Source organism: Vidua chalybeata, chromosome 6 (genome assembly GCF_026979565.1).
Source record: "Vidua chalybeata isolate OUT-0048 chromosome 6, bVidCha1 merged haplotype, whole genome shotgun sequence".
NCBI lineage: Eukaryota > Metazoa > Chordata > Aves > Passeriformes > Viduidae > Vidua > Vidua chalybeata.
Window position 1 is genome coordinate 24,611,844 of NC_071535.1, and position 24,055 is coordinate 24,635,898.

The 24,055-nt window shown below is 46.4% G+C and overlaps 1 protein-coding gene across 1 annotated transcript; it reads left to right on the forward strand.

Moving 5' to 3' along the window:
• The first annotated feature begins 4,141 nt into the window (after positions 1–4,141).
• NKX2-8 (NK2 homeobox 8) lies at positions 4,142–5,942 on the forward strand. Its single transcript, XM_053946901.1, has 2 exons — positions 4,142–4,307; positions 5,398–5,942. The coding sequence occupies exons 1-2, from the start codon at positions 4,142–4,144 to the stop codon at positions 5,940–5,942; spliced, it is 711 nt and encodes a 236-aa protein (XP_053802876.1).
• The last annotated feature ends 18,113 nt before the right edge of the window (positions 5,943–24,055 follow it).

Here is a 24,055-nt window from a genome sequence, read left to right on the forward strand (position 1 = left end):
AGGCGCTATTTTCTGATGTGGTCGGAGGTGTTTTTGCAGCGCGGGGGGGCAAGGGCGCGGCGAGAGCCCCGACGGGACGGTCCGACCCAGCCCGGGGATACCCTCAGCAGGCCGGGCCGCCTCTCGGGCAGGAAACCGCGCGGTCCCTCTGGGGCTCCGGTTCGCTGGGAGCAGCCCGCTCCACGCTGCGGGGTTACCTCCGCCGGTGTCCGCGGGTGGCGGAGCCGCCATACGGGGTGCCACGGCCACCGCGCCCCAACTTCGTCTGCTCCAGCGGCTGCGGGGACACGGCCGGAGTCCCGGGCTCCTCACTCTCCTACCCCGTTTCACGTGAGCCGCAGCCACAGGTGGCCGTCGGCGAATGAGCTGAAAAGCGCGCTGCGTGCAGTGTGAAAACAAGCAATTTTTTTTTTTTTTTAACCCCCTGGGAAAGGTGAAAATTCATTTAAATGGGCGAAGACCTGGGGGGAGCGAAGTGTTTCTGTGGATTTATCTGGAGGGATGAAGTGGTCGGGCACACGCAGCCATCCCCTACGGGCCCACGGAGGCCAGCAAGGTCTCACCCCGTGGACCCACAGCGACGGGCTCATCGCGGGGCGGATCCTGCCATAGGACCCCACGCATCTGCAGGCGGAGCACACGCGTGGGCCCTGCCGCATATTTTTAACAGCGCCGGAGAAATTATTGCCCCGTCTCTTTCCCGTGCATATCGTCAGGGCGACTCTCGGTGGGACGCCGAGGACACCCGCCGAAGCAGCCGGTACAGAGAGGTGAGCGGCAAATCCACCTCTCGGTCTAAGGATGCCTCCCCACGGGAACGGCAGGTCCAGATCCCGTGGGCAGACACGCGGGAGTCTGGCGGGAGAGAGTGAAATCTGAACCGGCAAACCCCGAAATGAGGCCGGGCAGCCAGAGCTGAAAAGCGTCCAAGTCTGTCTCAAGCAAACCAAGAGATGAAACATTTCAGGTTATTACGTTCTGCCTTTGAAGCAAACCGTTTCCCGCAGATAACAATGCGTAGGTATATTTAGAGAGCTCGGCTCGTCCAAGGGGAATGTGTCTTTCGCTATTTGAGAAAAAAACTCTAAGAGTAAGTGCAAATATTTGACGCTGAAGAGCTCTTAAGGCTTGAAGAGTACCATTTACTTATTTCTACACATCAGTGTGGGCTTAGGATGTTAAATAGATTAAAAGGCTAAGAGAGGTCACTGAAGTAGACTCTCTCTCATCCCGACTTTTTTTCCTTGCAAAGTTTTTGCACTTTCTTTCGAGTGTCCTTGGCAAACTCCTCTTAAGAGCCACCTCGGATACTGTATACGTTTGTGGCGCTCTGAACCCCGGCCCCCTCCCCTCCTCTGGTCGACTCTCCCGAAGCTCCTCTTCTGCGCAGGCATTCAGCAAATATTTGCCTGTGGGGTCAAGATATTAATAAGCACATTTCGGTCGCCTTTTATACCCGGGGCGCTCGGGAGCGCGGGGCAGCGGCGGCGCCGCCGGCCGGGCCTGGGCAGGTGAGCGTGGCTGTACCTGGCAGCGGGGGCCGTGCCCCCAGTCCCCTCGCCGGGCGTGGGCTGCCCCGGCGGTGACACGGGCAGTCGGGGCCGAAGGGGACACAGGGGCGACCGCGGGAGTAGCCGTTCCGCCGAGGACGGACACGTCGTTTCAATTTAATCTCATTTAAAAAGACGTAACTAATAAATTTGTATGGACGGGGCTGCCGGAGACGTAAAGCAGAGTCGATAGTGGTTCAATCCCATTGAACCCTATTGAAAACCATGACAACAAGGAACAAGCTCCGATTTATCCCGGAGAGTTAAAGCACATTGTGGGAAGGCGTCAATCACCTATTATTCCAGATCTGAACAAATGCAAAATCTTGACTGGAACAAATGCTTCCAACAGGTCCGGGACATAGGGCTACATTTCCCTTTTGTTCACGGCCTAGCAGTTGGCATGTATTTGTGCTCCCCTCGCTCCGACCACCCAGGACGGCTGGGAGGCTGTGCTCGGAGCTGGGAGATAACTACTGTCACCAGGCACGCTTGATAGGTGGCTGCAGTAATCACGGCCTGGGAATCGTTTATATGGAGCCTGTCCAGTCCCGAAGAAATATGCGGGAAGGTGGCCAAATGAAGCCTTGTGCCCCGTTCATCTCTCCCACAAATCTCACCGATATAAATCTCACCTCTCCCTTGCCGTTATTGCTCATTGACATTTCCCCCGAGAATTGTAACTGCTCCCAGAGGCGACACCCAGACCAGGGCGGGGAGGGGCGGTCGCGGCCGGGGGCACGCGGGCAGCAGGTCTGGGGGACAAGAGAGGGGCTGGATAGATATAATCTATACACAATAGCTTATAGATGCCTGTTTGGACAGGGAAATAAGAACCGACAAAGCGGCCGGAGAGAAGAGTATCTCCGCGTGTATCTGAGTTTCCCTTTCCAGGCCCGCAGTGCATCGCTGCAAGGTTTCGCGACGTTCCCCCGTCGGGGATGATCTGTGAGAGCCTCGGCCCGCGTTCAAAGGAAAGCTGATCTGCTGGGGAAAGGCTGGGTGTCTCCTCTCCAGGCTTTGCTCCATCCAGCCGGACTTGCCTCCCACTGCTTTCCGAGGCGTGCGCCGGTCCCTCCCGCGAAACCGGCGGGGAGCTACGGGGAAGGGCGCTGCGGCGGGCGGCGGGGAGCATGTCCCGCCTCCGCCCTCTGCGGTCACACGGCTTGAGCCACGCTGAGAAACATCGCCCCCATCGGTCACTTCTACCGCTGCCCTGCAGCTGAGGACCGAGCCCTGTCACTGCGGGTTTGCATTTGAGCGGCACGCTGGACTGCTTGTTTCTGTACCGTATTTTCTTATAAGCACTCGGCGGCCACCGAGGCTGGGCAAAGCCCGGCCGCAGCCTCGCGAGGGGACAGGGCCACCCGGTGAAAGGATGAGGGCAGGTGAAGCTGAGAGAAGGCGCTTGTCCCGCGGAGCTGCCGCCGGGCGTCCCCGAACCGTGCCCAGACGGTGTCAGCACCCTCCTCCCGGGGGGCGCCGGTCCTCGGCTTCGTTTGCTGCCTCTTTCGGCAGATGAAGCGGCGGTCGGCAGGGACGGCGCGGATAAATAGACGCGCCGTGTTTGATCTTTTCTCCCCGTCCCCAGCTGGAGTCGTTTCAGTCACGCACACACCCCGCCCGAAGGGATATTCCTTGAATTAGTACAAGACAAACTGGTGATTAAAAAAAAAAAAAAAATCACCCCTACCCCCGTCCTAACTCTTCCTTGTAGACCGAGTATGCCAAGCTCCCGCTATCATCTTTCTCGAGAAAAAGGTGCACCTTCCATCTACCATGCCCAGGAGACGCAAAAACCCCCATCCCAGAGATCCTATTCCTTAACGCACACAGCCGCCAGCCTTCCCCGTCGAGACCGCGGTCGAGGTGTGAAAAATGCCCCGTTGAGGGTAGGAAACCTGCCAACAACAAGAAGAGAATTTGAGGTAGCACTGCAAACAGCCCGGCAAATAAAACAAATAACGACTTAAATTCCATCCAGATTTAAAGAAAGAGGCAAGAGAGGGGGGAAAATAAAGAGGGAGAAGTGGGGAGGGGGCTCTCGGCATGCTCTGCGGATGTCCTGGGAGGATTCACTTTGTCTGCGGATAGAAGGGACGCTGGTGGCTTCGGTGGCGGATGGAGGGGGGTGGTTGTTGGTCATCCACATGCCACCCAAGATGTTATTCACTGCTAACAATTACCATTATCTGTCCCCACTTTTGGCTAATCAGACAGAATATGTAATGATGACGCCTGTTTCCTGCTGTCTTTGGGAGGTAACGGGTTATTCTCTCATGGGGGTGGCGGGAGGGGGGGTTACACCTACTCCCATTAGGGCTTTAGCACTTGACTAATTCAGGTACTTAGCATCCTATAGACAGGGACGGTTTGAAAGCAGGCAGTGTTTGCAGTGGGGAGGACTGTTTATATAAACAGGACACCTCTGTAAACGACACTAATATTTGGGGTTAGGTGGCGATGGAAAGGAAGGTCCTCTTGAGCCGAGAGATTCCCCAGTAACTGGACACAATCCTTTCCTCGCAGCTTTTAAGGAAGGGGGTTCGTTTTGCGGTGATATTTTTGGGGGGGTGTGTGCACAACCTACCATGGCCACATCTGGGAGGATCAGTTTTACAGTGAGGAGCATTTTGGATTTACCAGAGCAGGATGCTAATAGCATAAAGCAAGCCTCTGACCATCGTCACTCAGCGGAGAACTACACCGGCTCGCCGTATCGAGGGTGGATAGAAACAGACAGGAATCACTATCCCTGTGAGTATAAAACGGACAGGAATTCGCCATCCCCGCACAAGTATCTTTTATTTGTTTCCCCCCATTCCTTTGACGAAGATGTGAAGCAGCGAACTGACAGTGTACATAGCCTACAGGATCGAGGGAATCCAGGATGGGAATTTTATAAAATACTACTGAATTGCAACAACGAATCAGCAGAAATGTCCCGGGCACGATCTTAAGACAGAAAAGATGGTTTGTTTTTTGTTGTGGGTTATTTTGGGAGGCTTTTGGGATTTTTTTTTGGTAGATCAGTGCATATTCCCAGCTATGCCAGAAACCAAAATCTCAGGCTGTGTCCATCTCTCTCTCTGCGCTTATCGTTTAAGCCTACTTCCCGGATTAGTTTTTACCCCCATTTCACTGTTGCAAGAAATTCTGTCTTTTTGTGCTGAAGGGTTTGAGGCCACCACACGCTCCGCAGAGGAAAGCTGAGCAACCCCCCGTGCCTCGCCTCCCCGAGCTGCCGCGGAGCGCCCTGCGCCACCGCTTAGATCCACGCACCTGCCACCGCGGCGGGCACGCTCCAGCTCGCAAACCCAGCTGTGTAGCACTTTGGTCGCACCTCACACACATAAGTTGTGTCACAGATATACAGCGTTTACTGTATACCTGTGTATACCGGGTGCACAGAGGGATATCGTCCTTTGAATGGGTGCGGGAACACCCCCGGGATAGGTTAAATATTAAGGTAATCGAGCGGCGAGTGAAAAGCAGTTATGAAAGGACCGGGGAGCCCCATATTCTGTTTCAGTACCCAGGGAACACGAGGGCTGGCAGCCCGCAATCCCCAGGCCGTGCGTGGCGAAGCGGCCGTGACCCTGTTGGGATTGCCAGCGAGGAAGAGCGGGTCCCAGCCCGGACGACAGCCCGCTCCGTCCCGTGGGCTAGGTTTAATGTGCTCGTGGGGTTAGCTCACATTTCTCCTCGACTGTTGGGATTAATCCGGCCCGGTAGACAGACGGGGCTCTCCCTGCGAGAGGCGTTTCAGCTCTCGGCGGCCTCCTCGATGCCTGCCGCGCTCCCGGCCCCGGCTGCTCCCTCTCTCTAACCCACTCGCTGTCCCCAGCTTCCGACGAGAGCGGCCCGGAGATGAGCTTGCCCGACTCCACCCAAAGGTCGCTCCCCGCCCGCGGCTCGGAGGCCGAGGAGAAGAAGAAGAAGCGGCGGGTGCTCTTCTCCAAGGCGCAGACGCTGGAGTTGGAGCGGCGGTTCCGGCAGCAGCGATACCTTTCGGCGCCCGAGCGGGAGCAGCTGGCCCGGCTGCTCAGCCTCACCCCCACACAGGTGAAAATCTGGTTCCAGAACCACCGCTACAAGATGAAGCGGGCGCGAAGCGAGGGCCCCGGCAGCCCCCAGCCGCGCCCGCCGGCCCTGCTGCGCCGGGTGGTGGTGCCGGTCCTGGTGCGGGACGGGGAGCCCTGCCGCGGCTGCCCCGCCAGCCCACCGGCTCCCACAGCGCGCCCCAAGCTGGGCTGCGCCCTGGCGGGGTGCAGCGCCCAGGCCGCCCTCGCCCTGCCGGGCTACCGAGCCTGCCCGCCCGCCGCCGCCCTCGGCGTCTTCCCCGCGTACCAGCACTTAGCGCACCCCGCCGTCGTCTCCTGGGGATGGTGACAGCGGCACTCAGCCCTCTGGGGCCGGACTCATCCCACGGGCGCGGGGCCGCCCGCCCCAGCCCCGGGCTGTAGCGCGGGGGAGGCGCCGCGGAAAGCGCCGGGGCTCCGCGCGGCCGAGCTCGGGCGGGCCGGGCGGCGGAGCGCGGCTCCGGGGCGGCGGCAGGCCGGGACGAAGCTGGCCGGGGCCACGCTCCCCTGCACCGGCCTCACCCGAGGGCGAGGATGCCGCGTGAGGCGCGAATTTTGTAAAACCTCCGCTCCTCCTCCTCCTCCTGTTCGAGAGATTCCTTGTTAAAAATTAATGATCGTCCTAGCGACCTAGTGTATTTTAAAATAGCTGACTCTTCCAGTGACTAATAAAATGATTTTTGGCAAATAATTTTTTCCCGGCAGAGAAGTGTAGTTTTGACGATTGGGACTGTTTCGTAGGATTGCCTCCTTGTGCTATAAAATCTTAAATACTTGTCTCAATATCTCCGGTCGAATTTGACTTTCAATTTCTTTTATTTTATCCATATGAGCCGGTAAATGACAAATAAATTTTGCTGCAAGCATCTCACTGTAAATGCGGTCATAATTCCTACAGGACGCGTGAGTCCAGAGTCTCCTGCTCTGGCGACTCCCGCTCCCACGACTTTGCGTTTTAAGCGGCGATGTCTTCCATAGAGGCAGTAAGGCAGGATCCAGAATTAAGCTAATCTTTTCCATTAGCCTGAAACCGTTCCAAATTTCTACTGGGCAGGGTTAGCCAAGAAAATTTTGTTTTGAAACTATTTGATAAACTATCGATTTTATTGCCTTGGGGTGAAAATAATAATATATATTATCTGCCAACCTCCAATGGGGAAAAACCCTAAAACTCCCTACAAAGCTAAACCCAGGTTCCTGAAATATGGACTAGACCGGCTGCTTTCATCCCTCTGACGGCACCTGCGGACCACGAACGCTGAGGGAATATCTGGGGCAAAGACCCCACGGGGACTGATGCAGACAACGTGGCCGCCGAGGAAAAGGTGTCGACGGAAAGGGACCCACAGAAGATATTTAAGTGGGGATTTTTTTTTTTTTTTTTTAAATTCCCTGGAAGGGGATCATTTTGGACGTGGTATGCCCCTGGGATGTGGTGTGCTAACTGCACATCCCGAGGAGCCCACGGAAAGCGAAGCTGGGAGGTGCTGCCGTCGCGGAGGAGGAGGCGACCAAAAGCACACACCAGTTTCCGTGGGTGATTTCGGCCGCCTCCCCCGCCAGAATGGCCCCGCTCTCCTCCCAGCCCTACCTTACCCAGGGCTTCGCACCCGCCACTTGGGCAGCTCGGTGTCGCCTCTGACCTCGGTGCGGGAGGATCAGACCCAGCTACAGTGCAGGACAGGCTGGGGAGAACGAAGGGACGCCAGTCCTCCCACCTACATCTCCTTCCCTGCTTGCACGGCAGGCCGTGTACCAAAACGGAGGCACAGAGCGGATCGGGCCTCTGGGCAGTGCGAGAAGGACCTGGGGAAACATAGCTTCTGTGTCACCTGGGTTTGGTTTTATTGTTTGGTTGGTTGGTTGGTGGGTTTTGATTTTTTGTTGTTGTTGTCTTTCCCCCGCCCCTTTCCCTTTATTTTTCCTCCTGCCATCCGAAATCTTTTTTTTTTTTTTTTTCGTCTCAGCTGCTGGCCACCTTGTCTCCCATATGGATGGGGTTATCTTAGAAGAATCTCCAAGAGAATCGCTCCTTAAACCTCCTTTTGTCTTGGAGGTTGAAAAGAGCATTGTTGTGCATGAAAAGGACCTAGACAAAATCCGCACTGTTTCGATTCAGGACTGTTTAATCAGTCCCTAGTGACAATTTTATGGGTTTTAGGCGGTACAATAGCATCTTTTAAAACCTTGTGGCCTTCATGAAAACAAAGGGCTTGAATTTTATGGGCTTACAACTCCAATTAGAACAGTGCCAATGTGTATGGGAGATTATCAAATTTGTATCATAAAACCCCTTTAATAATAAATGATTACTGGAAGCTGGGGAGGGGCGGGGATAGAAAGGACCCAGACTTCAAGCAATGGACTTTGTCACATGTAGTTTTAAAAGTACAGATGCTGCCCTCCATTTTAACCCTTTGCAACCCAGCTATGCAGCAGGATCATCTGTGAAAATAGTGTGATAACGTCATTAGAAAAGGAAACAAAGACAATGGGACAAGACTGCTCCTCCTCAGCACAAATCTACCCTCCGTCAGCTTGCCGAGTGTTTGCAGCATCTCACCTGGAAGGATCCTTCCCTGGCTTCTCACTCATCTGAGGGGCTGTCCTGTCCAAGAGCCCACAAACGGCTATAGGAAGGCTCTGCAAAATAGGAGCCTTAAATTACTGCTTTTATGAGCTACTGTACATCCAGGTAATGACAAGGGATGTCCCTTCCCGATCCCAGGTTGCAGCGATTTTCTCTGATCACCAGCTGCAATGTCACCTGATGTGGGTTTCTTCACAAAAAATGTGCGATTTGTGAGTGTTGCCTTTTACCAAGTCCAGGGAATGAGAAAGGTGCAATTCCCAGGCACTGGCAAAGGCTAACGAGGTGCTCTTGCAGGGTGAGTGAAGGCGTCTCAACAGGGGTGCAGGGAAGATAGCAGAGACATGTTCAAGCATGAAAAAAAAGCAGCCCTCTTATTTTAATGCATCCAAGTAGAAAGAAGACTATTAAAAAACAAGGAAATTCAATAGTCTATGGAGATTTATAGTAAAGAAGAAGTCTTGTGAAGAGGATAGGGTGGGACTGAAAATATTATTTTTTCCTGACAGAAACAAATTAATCTGTCTAAATTTTAAGCATATTTAGCAAGGAAAATAATTAACTTTACCAACAGTTAAGCTGTATCTAGGGGATACTTCTTCATAAGTGTCATTGATAACAGCTTTAGGACAAGAGAAACTTAGCACTTTTCCATGTAGTTTTTGTCACTTTGACTTGTTTTTTGATAAGGCATGAAATCATCTCATTTGTTGGTTTGGATTTTTTTGCCTCCTCCTCAAAGGGGTGAATGCACAGTTTCTGCCTTTTCTCTTTTTCTCCACCAGGTCTCATTATTACTTTCACCCTGCAAACAGGCCTGTGAATTTCACTGAAACCTAATGAATAAGCATACCATGATCAAGACCTAATGCCATCTTGAGCTAATGAAAAGCATTGCTAACATCTACAAACATATTCCTGTGTGCTTTATTCTTAGCTAGTAAATAAACTATTGACTTTGCAAAGGCCCAGCCCTGTTTCAGTGGGAGCCCCTGGGCACATGTTTGTTAACTTAGAACTAAGACATTAAAACAAGTCACCAGATTGCCTCAATTTTTTGGACAATAGTTCTGAAAGAGCTATGATCCAGCCTCTTTGTTATACTTTATGAACAAGTTGAGTGTGCCCCTGCCAATGCACATCCATCATTCATCTTTGTATATACACACACCATACATTTTAAAAATTACAACAGATGAAAAACATCACCACTGAAGCAGAGCTCTGCCACGCTCCAAATTCTCTTGTCACTGACTTAGGAAAGGCTCCTGGCAGCCTTGCAGTATGTATGTCTTGGTTAATGACCCATCTGGACTGTGCTGTTATCTAAGTGCAGGTCAGGTCTGTCGAAACTTTTGGAATTTCATCCCCTTGTACCTTGTAGCATTTGTTGGGAATAGACCTTCCACCCTTGCTGAGAGCCCAGCTGGTGCTCTAGGATCACAGAGAGCTCACTTTGCTTTCAGAAACTGGTGGTGTCCAACTCTGTTTGTGGAGAAGCCCAGTTCTGGCTCTCCCAGTGTACTCAGTGACCCTCAGAAGTTGCAGTTCATTGTTTAAGATAGTGTCTTACTGGACTTGAGTCCCTGATAGCTGCTGCTTCTTGGGAAATGGGAACAGCTAAGATACAAGGAGGAAGAAGGAGGAAGAAGGAGGAAGAGGGGTTGTTCAGAGCTCTGGAATTTGTTTTCCCCAGTAACTGTTGTCTGATGAACACTTGCCTGCCCATGAGAAGAAGTGAATTGTTTTGCTCTGTTTGTGTGAGTGACCTTTGTTTTCCCTCTTAAACTGCCTTTATCTCAACCCATGAATTTTTTCACTTTGTCCTTTTAATTCTCTCCCCCATACCCTCAGTGGCAGAGTGTGTGGTGCTTAGTTGCTGGCTGGAGTTAAACCATGGCACTCAGTTTAAAAGTGAACTTCCTTTGGAAAAGGAGGCAATGGATGGAGAGTTATCCATAGCAGAAAAGTTCCTTTATGCTCCTCAAGCATAGAGCTCAAGTAACACTCAGGAGCAGAGGAGCTCAGATCAACAGTAACAGTATTAAAATTATTTTTAAAAATCACACACCTACTGGGTGTAACAAGCCTAAAGAGACCTGTGTCTGCCACTAAGCAAAAATTATTGAGCTATGAGATCAGGTTGTTTTTATCGTATTCAGGCTCACAATTGCCTTCTAAATGATGAAGGAAATTAGCTCTCTAGACCAAGGATTTTGGCAGTTTTTACCCTGTTTTCTCCAGTGCTTTTCTATTTAAAAGAGGTCATAAAGTGTTTTGGAAAAAGCAAAAATCTCTCCAGAACACAGCTACAACTTTTTTAATATTCAGGACCAACATGGAGAAAAGTCAATTTCTGACATCCACTGGTTTCAGGCTACCTTCCTAAATAAAAGGAGACCCAATCATTTACTTCTTCACAGGCCTTTGCTCAATCTAATTCTTCAACTTCAGAGTTAGATATCCTCTTCAGAATCTCACAGAATTTGATTCCAGATGAATAATACTTTAAAAGAGAAAAGAAACCGAGAGAGAGACAGCAAAAAATACACAGGAAAACCAGCAACAGTGAAAAGAATAAATCTTCTCACCACTTTTGGTGCACAGGATGTATTTTCATGGGACTGTCCTTGCTGCTTTTGAACAGTCAGGGGCGTCTCCCATGGAGGACAGCCCTGCTCATTAGTTCATAGGGTGGACAAAAATGATTTCTTGATATACCCACAGTGTTTGACTTTGCAATATTTTTTGGCAGGAAGCATCTGACTTTTTACACTGAGAATGCGCTTTTCCTCTTATGTCCTTATTTTCCTCTTTGAGTTGGTGGGGGGTTTGGTACTAAAGTAATGGCTTTATGATATTCAACACTAATCATAATTTTACTAGGTCATAAATATAGCTGCTTAAAAATATAATAATATATCAATCTGGAGAGAAAAAAAAAACCTTCTGTTGTTTGTGTGCATTTATGTAGAGCTCCTAATTGGACACATCTGCTTTCTGCAAAATGCAGTATCATCCATGATGATTGCTTTGCCATCACACTTCAGAAAACTCATCTTCTGCTGCTTTCTGGGCACCATTTTTGAGGTCCTCATGATCCCTTCCATTTGTCTGTGGCTTTCAGGAAGTTTCCTGTTATCAGATATCCTTCTATGCTATTTGTATGCACAGTTAAAAGGTAGATGTGACTGTTTTTTACTCAGCTTTTCCCTTTACTTCTCCTGCACTGGCCTCAGGATGCTACTGTTGGGATCTTTAATGTTGAAGTTCTGCCTTCATCACCACAAGTATTTCCTCTGTACATGGTTTAGCTGCCTTCTACTGGTGGCTGATATGGGGTTAATATTCTTTCCTCCCTCATATTTTCTTTTTAAACCAGTAACTTTGCACCCTATTTTCTTCACTCATGTCTAATATAATGAACTTGGGGAAATAATTTTACTACCTTGTAACCTTCAGACTCAGTTTTCACAGTACCAATGTGTACATGTGTGAATACTGCCACATTTTTGTATTCAGATTTGGCTACTGAAAAATAACTTTATCTATGCTTTAAAGAAACCTAGACTTTATTATTGTTTTTGGCTTTGAGTACTATCGTTTAAATACTCCTCAGGCAACAGAGAGTTGAGTTTTGAGTGCACTGAAATTTCAAGGCACTATAGGAATACTGTTCTGGTGTTACATTTTAAAAAGGTGTTGAATCACTCAAGAGCCATTGTGGGAGAACCACAGGAAAGGTGAAGACTTGGCCATCATCCTGTGGAGTGAAGGTTGGGGTAGGTGTCCTGTCTATTCTAGCTTACCAAAGAGGCTGGTGAAGCAACTGAGGTAAAAGCACTCACACAGCAAACAAAGTCTTGGGCATAAAAGGCCTTTCTGTTCAGCAGCAATGTTTAATGAGGTCCAATAGTTTGACAAAACCTATTCTGAAATTTGTCACAACTCCTAACTAGTAGGATAATAAGGCCTTTTTTTACCAGGATTTGGTGACAAAATCCCTGACTCTGAAAAACTTTCAAGGGATATTTGAGCAAAAATGTTCTCATTTAGTCATAGATATTTGCCTTGTGCTGAGAATGAATTCCAGGGATCCCCATGGCTCATAGTGTATTGGAGATGACAGTGCTTGCTCAGAACTGACCCTTCTGACCTTTAAGTATGAACATTTCTGTTTGCTACCTGATGGACTTCAGGTACCAGAATGCAAATTATCACCACTCTTGGGCTACTTTGCTTTCAGATAATCATGAAAGAACCCAATCAATCAGTATCAAAAAGAGGATTTTGCACCAGGTATAAGTAGAAAGCTCTTCAATGCTACAGTTGCATATGCCAACCACCAGGTAAATGACTTACCTAGAAGAGTTGCTGAATTTGGGGCAGATGCAGCTGCAAGGGCAGTGCTGAGGCTGTGTAACAGTACAGGCCCCACAGCCCACGTTGCTGATGGCAGGTGCAGGCTCTCCTGGGCTGCTTGAAAAATCCGTGCCCAGCTGCACATAACACTCTGTGTCTCTATTTTCTGGCAGCCCCCACCTACAAGCATGCAGCTATCCTAAGGCAGTGATGATAGCAGAAGGCCAGATCCTCACCCTTCTCCCCGGCACCTTTTCCCCTGTGCTATGGCAGCATGAAAATCACCCACTCTGTCTTAGGTCTCATTTTGGTCACTGTCCTTTCCCCCTCTAGCACTGACTTCACAGAAAATGGGGCATGCTAAGGACATTTTCAGACTTCCAAGGGCACCTTGTAACAGCTGGGAAAAGAGTTGAAAAATCAGGAGGCTGAGGAAATGTATGTGTGACTGTCTTGCTTTTTCTTTCCTCTTTCCTTGCTCTCTCCACCATCAGGCTATGCCTACTATGGAATCAGGCCAGTAGCTGCTCCTAACAGCCTCATTTTGCATTTTTCACTATTGTCACTGTATCAGCCAATCATGTAAAAAAAATTACATATTGACTTGGCAGGTGCTTCTGTTTTGAACATGATTAAATAACTTTTTATTGTCATCTTCAAAGCATTTTTACGGTCATTTACTCAGTGAAAGGGGCTCTGATTTTGTGAGTATCTGCCAGAATATGTTTGATCCTGTCATCATTTCTTCAGAAAATCACGCGCCTGTAGCTAGAGCGCAAGATATGGTAAGTGCATGAATTGTCCATTGCACTCTGCACTTACAACACTGCCTTCATTGTCAATGATAACAACAGCAGGGGAGAGATCTTGGGAGCTAAACTACCTGCTGTTTTCTCCTTGATGTTTGAGCTCTTGGATGCTGCATGAATCTCAGAGATACAAGGAGTCACTTCTCTGTTGATGCCCAATTTTATGGGTTGTTTAAACATGGTGTGCTGTTGTAATTAGAGCTGACGAGAAAGGAGGATTTCTGTTTCAGAGGAGATGCTGGGTGTTTCACTGTGCATCAGCATGGCAGAATTACAGCACTGATGGAGACCTGGGCCATGCTTTGCTGCTGCTCTTGGAGCTGCTCTGTGGGCTTCCCTTGGACACCCAATTTTGAATTCCCATCAAGCTCCCACATATTGAACACTATTCACATGTACCCCTCAAATTTCCCAATTCCACTGAATCAGCACTTTGCTGCAAAAAAAACAGTTAGAGCACTCCCTGTCAGCATGATCTATCTATGCAACAGCCTTCACTGACCTTCATCTGGGCTTACAGTTTTTGTGCACATCAAAATAGAAGTACTTCTTTCTAGATGAGTTAGGCTAGTAATATTGTGTGCATGAAGCAAAGAGAGTTACAAGTAGCGCATCTTTGTTTAAATTTAGCAGTAACCAGCTGGCCACATTCTGTAGGAAGCAGGAAGGGAGGAATCACAGGGAGGAAGGGATCTGATGAAAAATCAAGCAGAGGCTATAAAAACATTTCTCTAAAATGGCAGCATAATGAAAAAGGGATGCCAAGCAAAGACCTTACTGATCATCTGTGTATCACTCATAACATACTCCAGCTAGCTCAGCCTTTGGTTTGGAGGGGACATGCAGGTGCTGGGAAGGATCGCTTCCCACGCATGGTATTTTCTGCAGGATTCTTTTCCACAGACCAAACTTATTTGTACTTCATTAACACCCTTTGAGACAGGCTGTTAAAGCGCAAGGTGAAAAAGGCATAAAGTTGATGAAAATGAATGTCAGCATTCCTGAGAACAACCAAAATGAGGCTGAAAGCAGAGGTTTGACTCTCCAAAAAACCCCTATGGACTAAGTGGCTCCATCTTTCCCTCATTTTCATGTTCCTTTGTCCCCCAGGACTACTGCACCTTAACTATTGCTCTGCCATCTGTGTTTCTTTCAATGCTGGCTGTGCCAGAACCTCCTTTTGACTGCCATTACTTTTCCTCTCATACAATGATTAACAGAGAAATTAAGCTCACTTAAAATCAGTACTCATGGAACAATTTGAAAGACAAAACAGGCAGTTAATAATAACAATAACCTTTGACATAGCAACAAAGCAGCTCCTCACATCAGGAGGGAAAAATAATTTGCTTTCAGGACTTCTTTCTTTTGGTTGGAAATGTAAAAGGAACGAGACTGTAAGAGATATCTAAGACTCACATGACTATCTCTAACTGTGCTGGGTCTGGCTGAACTGGAGTTAATGTTTCCCACAGCAGCCCTCACAGTGCTGTGCTTTGCACGGGTAACTAGAAGGGTGTGGATAACATACCAGTGTTTTGGCTACTGCTGGGCAGGGCTGGCACAGCATCAGTGATATCTCTCAACTGTCCCCCTCACCAAGGGGCTGGGAGTGGGTGAGATCCTGGGAGGGGGCACAGCCAGGCCAGCTGATCCAAATTGACCAAAAGGATATTCCATACCATGTGACATCAGCTCAGATATAAAAGTGAAGGAAAGGAGGAGGAATGGGGGCGGGGGGGGGGCATGGTATTTGTTATGTAGAGTGGTTGTGTTCTGGAGCAACCACTACAGGTGCTGAAGCTCTGTTTCTCAGGAAGTGGTTGAACACCACTCATTGAAGGGAAATAGAAAATAAACTTTTCTCTTTGTGTAAGAGCGTGCAAACTTCTGCTTTCGTAAACTGCCTTATCTCGGCCTATGAGCTGTTTTCTGTCTTCTTTTGTCTTCCCTGTTCAGCTGGGATGGGGAGTGGTAGAACAGCTTGGTGGGCACCAGGTGTCCAGCCAAGGTCAACCCACCACACTAACAAAGAATATTTCTGGCTATATTACTGTGTTTATGTTTATGCGCCTGTACCACATGTTCAAGACCATGCTACACTAGTATTAAAAATCAATGAATCAGATATCAAAAACCATGAGGCTAATGTAAATAATCATGAGACTTAAAGAAAAAGGGATAACCTTTTTGTTTTCCAGTTTCTGTTTGAAGAACAATTTTTTTTACATTTTAAATGTTGTTTGATCTATTTTGCCTTTTCAGAAGAGCTCTTCAAGCTCAGTGAGAACTAAAATGGCTTGTGTTTGCATGTGTGTCACTTCATCATTTGACCTCAGGGACTGGGACACTGAAAATATTACAGTGGCAGACCTGTGAAAATCCTGAATTGATGAATTTTGCATTTTCAAAGTCCTGCTATAAAATAATATTGTTTAGCTGCTATAAAATAAACTTGTTTAGCATTATTATTATTAAAAATAATGTGTTTAACTGTAGTGGAAAGGTCCCTTCAGCCTTATCCCTACCTTTAAAAGCATCATAAGCCAGCTATTCAGATGGTGCTCATCATCATAGCAGCAGGAACATCATCCATCCATCCATCCATCCATCCATCCATCCATCCATCCATTCATCCATCCATCCATCCATCCATCCATCCATCCATCCATCCATCCCCAGATAAAGGTTTGACCTGATTAATTTAATCACCTGACATTGATGTATGCATAATATACATTTTCCCCCCTTCATATGTACACGGCTCTAGTCCACAGCCTTTGATTAATGTGCTATCTTTATTTCTCAGAACAGCCATTTGCCAGTGTCTACATTCCAAATTAGTATCGAATCCTTTGAAATGGTGATTCCCCATCCACATATTTCCCTTCAAAACCCAACTTAAGGGTATTGACCCTCTGGATTGATTGGAACAGCATCCATGAAGTTGCAGGCCCAGCCATGCCACAGATGTGGAAAGATTCACAGGACTTTCATTGTGCCCCTTTCACAGGCCAGAAGCCACATGGCATTCCCAAAGCCCTGTGACACCTGGTCCCCCAGGACACTTGTACATTGCAACAAGTGTTAGACTCCTTACATTAACAGCTAATGCCCTACTGTAAAACAAGGAAGGAAATCAAGGTAAGAGAAAAAGTAAATGAAAGAGTGAAAGAAGAGAACATGCACACAGAAAGAGTGGAAGCAAAAGTGCATTGCCATGGAGTAGCCATGTGCAGCTCTTGGGAAATCTGGAGTCTCAGATGTGACCACTACAGGGACAGACAATGTGCAGGTGAAATGGCTGAAGTATCATAAGGAATGCAGCCACTGAGAGTGTGATTTTTTTGTGCTCTGTAACTGTGAGGCAGTGCCATGGTACTAGCATTTTTCCAACACATGCTGTTGACCTGCTCCTCTGCTGCACTGCAGAGAGGAGCAGTCTGGACAGCACATCTGCAGCTGACTAACCAGGGCTGGTTGGGAAGCCAGTCTTTACCTCATGAAAGCTGTGGGCAATGGAGAGATCCATCCTGGCCTGTCAGGGTATGCTGCCTCCCATGCTTGCTTGATCACAGGACTATCCAAAAAAGCTTTCCTCCTACTTTTCTGGTCACCCTTCTGGGTGCCTTTGCTATCTGATCTGACTTTGTGAAGCCAGAGCAGCATCTATAGGGTAGGTCATGTGGAAGAAGAGTCTGACGTATTATATTTGCTGAAACATCTTTCTTAACTACTAAATATTGTACAGAGTAAAGGCAACGGGTTTTTTCCACCTTGCTAATCAGGAAAGAGGTAGATCGTAGCAAAGAGACAATTATGAAAATCAGGAAGCAATTTAATTGTCTGAAAACAGCTTAATTAGGAAGAATATAATTTTCTTAAATGATAGTAATCATTTTCCTGGGGATTAAAGAATAGCAGATCTTAACTTCAATGAAAATAACTTTTGCGATCAGAAACAAATGCAGTTGAAAAAAATAATTAAAAGAAATAAGTAAATCTTAACATTTTTTGGTATTGTAGTTTGTCTGTGGTTTTGGAGGGTTTTTTTAATTTGTTTTGTTTTTGGGGGGGTTTTGTCTGTTTGTTTTGTTTACTGTCTAGATATGGAACCAGTATTTATCTGTAGCAGAACAGCTTCTAAGCCTGTCAGCAGGGGAAAGGCTCCACATTTCTGTAGGAGCTTTCTAAATGTATGGTAATAAACAGTCAGAACCTCCCTCACTGGCCAAAAGATAAGAAAAATAGTACACTAAGCAAGTAAATGCATTGAGGATGCGGTGTTGCTGGACACTGCAGACTTCAGAGAACTTGCACTCAGCACGGTTAGGGGTGTACTTAGAAGCCTAAGGATACAGTCTAAAAGCTCCTGCATTGACCTGTACTTTTAGAGTGATAGGTAAGGCCTGAATGTTTAGGGAAACTCTTAATCTCTTCCTTAACTTCAATGAAAACCTCATGATCTGCCTCATGCTTATCCAGATGCTATTTCCTGGGAGAAATAAATAACAACTGTTCCATACACAAATATCTTTTAGTGTCTTTTTATTTGCAAATTTCACCCTTCAAACACCGGGACATTCCAGAATTTGGGCAGCCCCTTGGGTTTATTTACACTGACTGATATAAACTTAGAGAACTAATCACACTGATTTTCTCCAATGAATCTCTGCCTCATCACACAACGTGCCTGGAATTCCTTAAGAAGGCAATTGCACAATGTTTAGTATTTTTCCAGCTCCTCATATTATTTTTTCCAAGTTAAGACACACACACATGGCAGAAAATCTTTTCTCTCTCTTGTCAATAATGTGGTGAGACACTGGAAGAGGTTTCTCAGAGAAGCTGTGGATTCCTGAATGCCGGAAATATTCAAGGTTGGGTTGGATGGGGCTCTGAGCAACCTAGTCTAGTGGAAGATGTTCCTGCCCATGGCAGGGGGTTGGAACCAGAGGGTCTTTAAGGTCCTTTCCAACTGAAACCATTCTATGATTCACTGATTCAATGGCAATATGGCTGAGCTAGTCTATCAGTTTGTTGAAGCTAGAAGGGCCATCCATTTCCCTTCCCATCCCTGGCACCCAAAGTGTACAGGAGAATGTGAGTAAAAAGGGCAACCATAAAATGCAGCCCATGTTCCTTTGAAAAACGGCTCTTTAAAAAATGCATTTCCATGTTGCCACAGGAAAGCAGTATATCAAGGATTGAAAAATACTGGTCCTACGGAAGGACCAGGGAAAAGATAGCTGGGAAGCAGAGTCTGAAAGAGCTCTAGTAAATCAGTTCAGTGGAAACTGACATAAAAATAGAGGGTAAAAAAGGCTAGTGTAATCCTTTGATTTTGAAGACAAGTTGGAAAGCCAGAGGAAGGAAGTGATTTCTCTCCACCTCTGTTTCTGATGAGATCAGTACTAGACCACTATGATTACTGACTGCATCCATATCTTCTAAACAACATGCAAAACAAACAAGATTCACAAGCCAATCCAAGAAAGATCAAAATAAAAAGCTAAAATACTTGAAAAATTATCTCTGCTCGGCTTAACTAAAGACTGAAACATCATTTCATTGTATCATAAAGATCTCTTCCAGAGACTCATAGGGTTATTATGCTAATAATTATGGTAAGAGACATACGGGATTTTATTCCTGAACCCTTTGCAATAATAGGGCTGATCCACAGGATCAGCTTTGCTCTAGTCTTCCTAGAGGACACCCATCTTCAGTCTAGGCAGAAGATCAGAACAAAAATAGAGGCTGAAAGCCAGACAAACCCAATCCTGGAGCAGCTCAGGCCATTGGAAATGTGCAAGTAATTAGCCAAGGTAAAGACTCTTAACGAAGAGGCCCCTGTGCAATGCACATTTAGATCACTCTCAAGGCTCAAGGCAGAGTGAATGGAATGACTGGTGATGTACAGGAGGCTGGGCAACACAATTAATTGCTTTCTGATTTGATTCTTGTCAGTGTAAATCGGTGCACAAGCAATACTACTGATAGGTCTGGGCTGAACAGTGGGACTCTGAGCTCAGTTTTGCAGACTAGATCTTCAGAGCAGACAAGCAGGATGGCTTTGAGGAGAGCTGCAGTAAAGAGGATCTAACCCCACTTTCCAAGGTAAATTCTAACTCAAGCATTGCATCTTAAATCTTAACCTTCCCACTCAACCATTGTGATTGGAGAAGCTGTTGTTTTGGTTTGTATTTCTTCTTGTAAAGCAGGTTCTTTTTTCAGGCTGAGTAGCACCTTTCACCAGCAGTGCTCAGTCTGAGACTAAAAATCTACTTGTAGACTAAGTCACTACTTAATGCAAGAATGGCTGTGGCAGAATCTGGCTGCAGTGCTGCTCTTGTGTTGAGGAGCACTTTAGTCACCATCAACCCTTGTTTGTTTTCATCAGAGAATCACTTACAGAGTCAAGAAGTTCTTCATTCAAGCATACAAGATCTAAGAAAATATATTATGTAGAATGTGTCTTAAATTACATTTAAAGGAGTTTTTTTAAACCACACAGGTTCTTAACTGGTTATGTGAATGCTGAAGTTTCATTTTTTATCCTTCATGCCTTCTTCCTGCCTAGGGTCAGCAGACTGTGGTCAGCAGCACAGAATGTGAAAATCTCCTCTGACACTTGCTCAGCCTCACTGAATTCTTTTTAAGATGCCAGTGCCAAAGCAATTACTTTTTTGTTTCAAACTGCAATTGTGGGATTCTCATAATTTTATTTATTTTTTTCCTTTTTCTCTCCAGGACATTTCTATTTGTTTAACTCTCTTTCTTAACTAGAGCAGAGATTTTGTTGTTGTTTTGGATTTGATTTCCTTACAGAATTTGGATCCCCAAGCACAATCCCTCCATACAAAAAGGCTGCCTATGTGGAAACCAAGGGACAGGCTTGAGGGAAGAGTAGTCCAAGTCTAGTTGCCCATGTCTTGAACACTAGCTGAGAACGTATAATTTCAAAAAGCAAACCTCTCCCCAGGAAGCCAGTGCAGCTGGATTCCTACCTCACACAGGCTGAAAATCACAGTGAGAACAGATTTGCTTGTGGGATCCACAGGGATGAAAAGGCATGCTTAGTTGACAGAAAAAACAGACAACCTGAGAGCATCTCTAGAAATGTTAAGCTTCAACAAATAACTGCAGGAGCAAACCCTGGCCCTTTCCACCGTGCAGGGACTGGCACAGCCAAGGATGGAGGACACACATATTTCCTGAGAGCCAACTTGTGTTGGCACCTCCAGACCTGCAAGGTCCCACAGCCTGCAGAAAAGACAACCATTTTAGTAGGGATTGAACTGTGCAGTCAGACAATGCAATTCCTACCACATCATGGAATTTTTCAGTCTATAATCCCAGTGAGAACAGCAAATCGTTTGTAATCTGCAAAGAGGAAAATATAGGCACATATTCCATAAGTATGGAAAATGTACACTTGGGATAAGTGTGAGGGTGAAAGCAATGGCTATAGCTACAGAGAAATAATAGAAACTAATAATAGAAAGGGAAATATGGTGGATGACAAGCTGACCATCAGACAGCAGTATGCTCTTGCAGCCAGGAGGAACAATGGTATCCTGGAGTGCATGAAGAAGAGTGTGGCCTGCAGGTTGTTGGAGGTGATCCTCCCTCTTTACTCCACCCTTGTTGGGAGGAAAGGGTTAAAACCAGAAGACTTGGCAAAGAGGAGGGAATAGTTTTGTGTAAAGCGACCTTGCCACTGGGAATGCTAAAAATGTTGGTGTGGAAAAACTCCATTTATTATGCCTGCTGTGTTCATCCTCTGCCTGTTTTGAGTAGAATTCCTGCATAGAGGTAACACACTCTCATAGACAGGTTTGAGTCTCCTGCTGGGAGACAGAGAGATCATAAAAGCCTTCTGATGAACTGCACATGGTAAAGCCCTTTGATATATTCCCCTGCCGCTGCCCACTAGGATGAATTAAGTTTAATGGGGCCTGTATCCCCACGTGCCTCTTTTCTCTAGGATGAACTAAGCCTAACAGAGCCTGTGTCCCTGTGTGTCTCTTTTCTCTAGGATGAGCTGAGCCTAACAGGGCCTGTGTCCCCGTGTGTCTTTGCTGCCTGGCATACTTAGGGAGGTAATGAAAAAAATCTACTCTGCATTTCAGTCGTGGTTTGGTGGTTGCCCTGGTTACCTGTATGTCTATATTCACACAGCCCTAGTAAGGTCACCTCTGGGGTATTAGATTCACACTGGTCTTCACAGTTCAAAGACAAGGACCTACTGGAAAGGGTCCAGCAGAGGCCACAGACATGAAAAGGGGTCTGTAGCTTCTCTCTTATGAGGAAAGATTGCAGGAGCTGAGCCTGTTTAGTCTGGAGAGAAGACCGAGGAGGGATCTCATCAATTCATGTAAATATCTCAAAGGCAGGTGCCAAGAGAATGGTGCCAGACCCTTTGCTTGTGCCCAGCAACAGGATGAGGAGTAATGGCCAAAGACTAAACCACAAGAAGCTCCTCCTTAATGTAAGGAACAACTTCTTTACATTGAAGATGGTAGAGCACTGGAAGGTCATGGAATCTCCCTCTCTGGAGACATTCAAAACCCACCTGGACACATTCCTGTGTAATCCACAATAGGTGAGCCTCCTTTTGTGGGGAGGTTGGACTTACTGATCTGCAGAGGTCTCTTCTGACCCTAACTATTATGTGGTTCTGTGAAAATTCTTTGTGTGGGCATGATTAATATGCGAGGACACTTCTGTTTGCCTTGCTGGAGTCAGGTCAGCACAGAAAGAGCTTATCCTACCCCTGCTAGAACAAGTAGATTGAACATCTACACCAGAACAAACCAGAGAGTTACCAGAGCATTAGAATGAATTTCCAGCCCAGCATATGATACAGGTTATTGCTCAAACCACCCAGACCAAACATTTCTCTAGTCTGTGACCCTAAGAAAGGCTCTGGCACATCAGCAGGTAGACAAGTCATCAAGCCACTGTACCACCTCAGGACAAGTACCATCAGTTACTATCCGTGGTTACTAGTATTTGCAAGAGGACCAAGAAACTTAAGCTAATAAAGGCATCCCTGCTCCTAAATGGAAAATTGAATATGAGGTTATACACAGTTCTGAGATTTTGATATGATGAGGAAACAATCAGCAGAGCCTCAGAAAATCTAGTTATTGTGGAGCCACTGAGCATAGCACAACACAGCTGGGCCACTGGAAGTGAAAAAAGAAACCATCAGCATGACATGGACTACAGTAGAGGTTGTACAAGTCTGCATAAATGATAGGGCTGTCCTGATCAAATGAAAAAATGCTTAATAGATGAATCCACACTCCTATGGCCATGCAAGGAACCCCTTTTGAAAGAGGGATTTTGCCTAGGAAGTCTCGGCAGTTTGTCCTTTCAGGTATTAGAAGAAATTTTATAAAGTGGATACAGACTTATTTAAAGTCTGTGGAGGGAGGAGCATGGCTGAGTGAAACTAGAGGATGAGTAGATAAATCTCTCATGAACCATTAGCATGGAATAGGATTAAGTATGCTAAGATTGAAAAGAGAAGCCTAATCATTTGAAGCTGACAGCTTTAAAATTTCACAAAACCCCAGTGTGATGCTGGGAAGAGGCCAGGACAAACTCAGTTTTTTTGTAGTTTTAGGTGATCACAGCAGATGGTCCACTCAGTTCACAGTAAAATCAAAATTAATCTGGGTCAAATGAGAATTGCCCACAATATCTGCCTTTAAATACTGGTGAGCAGGATGAGGGCAGTGACAGCCAAACCCTCTACAGCCAAGTGAAAACCTGGACAAAGGACTCATTCTCAAAACACCGCACATCAGTGAATTATGCGCTGATGGACCAAGATCCTCTTTCAAAAGACCTCCAAAACTCTGCTGCTATATAACCTGGCTTCTTCAAAACAGAAATCCAAGCAGCAAAGTAGATATGGCTCCAGCTAGCAAAGCAAAAACTGCAATGATGACCTGATGGGGCAGCCCCAGTTCTGAGCCTTATTGCTTAATTCAATCTGGCCAGCCGAGGTTATGCTGATATTTTAGAAGTAAATTGGAATGAAGAGAAGTCAATGGCAGGAATAAGCAGGGAGGAACATCAGCAAGGAACAATGAAGGGGGCAAGATTTTGCATTATGGAGACGATTAGGCATCTAAATGCCTGGCCTTTTAGCCTTTTGCAGAAGGCTACTCTCCTTGCTTAGCAAGTGTTGACATCACTGAAAAAGCCTTTGTGGCTCTTAGCCCACCTATCTGCCAACTGTGTTAATAGTTTTCTTTCTTTTTGCCAAAACGTTAATTACCTTCTTGTTACTTTTATTTTCCATCTAAAAGCAGTCACAACTGTTGATATGGTGAGTTTGCTACTGTGTGTTCTATTTTAAATAGGTGAAGCTTTTTTATTTCTAAAAATATTGAATGAGAGTTTATGTTTGATGTACAAATACAGATGTTCAGGACATATAAGTGCATAAGTTTCTCATCATTTACATGTAGTACCACCTGAAATCAAGGGGAAAGTTTCCCTGATTTAGCTGTAGTTCCTTATGTAAAAAGTTGAATATCCTGTGCATGGAAGGTCAACACCACAACCAGAAAGTAGAGACTCAATATTAATTTTTAAAGATACTTTCAAGAAAAGGAATGAAAATTACACCCAAAATGTTAA

Bases quoted from the DNA above. Each gene is read 5' to 3' on its own strand.
- NKX2-8 (XM_053946901.1), top strand. From the start codon at position 4,142: ATGGCCACATCTGGGAGGATCAGTTTTACAGTGAGGAGCATTTTGGAT. The intron at 4,308-5,397 runs GTGAGTATAAAA...CGCTGTCCCCAG, and splicing joins AGACAGGAATCACTATCCCT to CTTCCGACGAGAGCGGCCCG.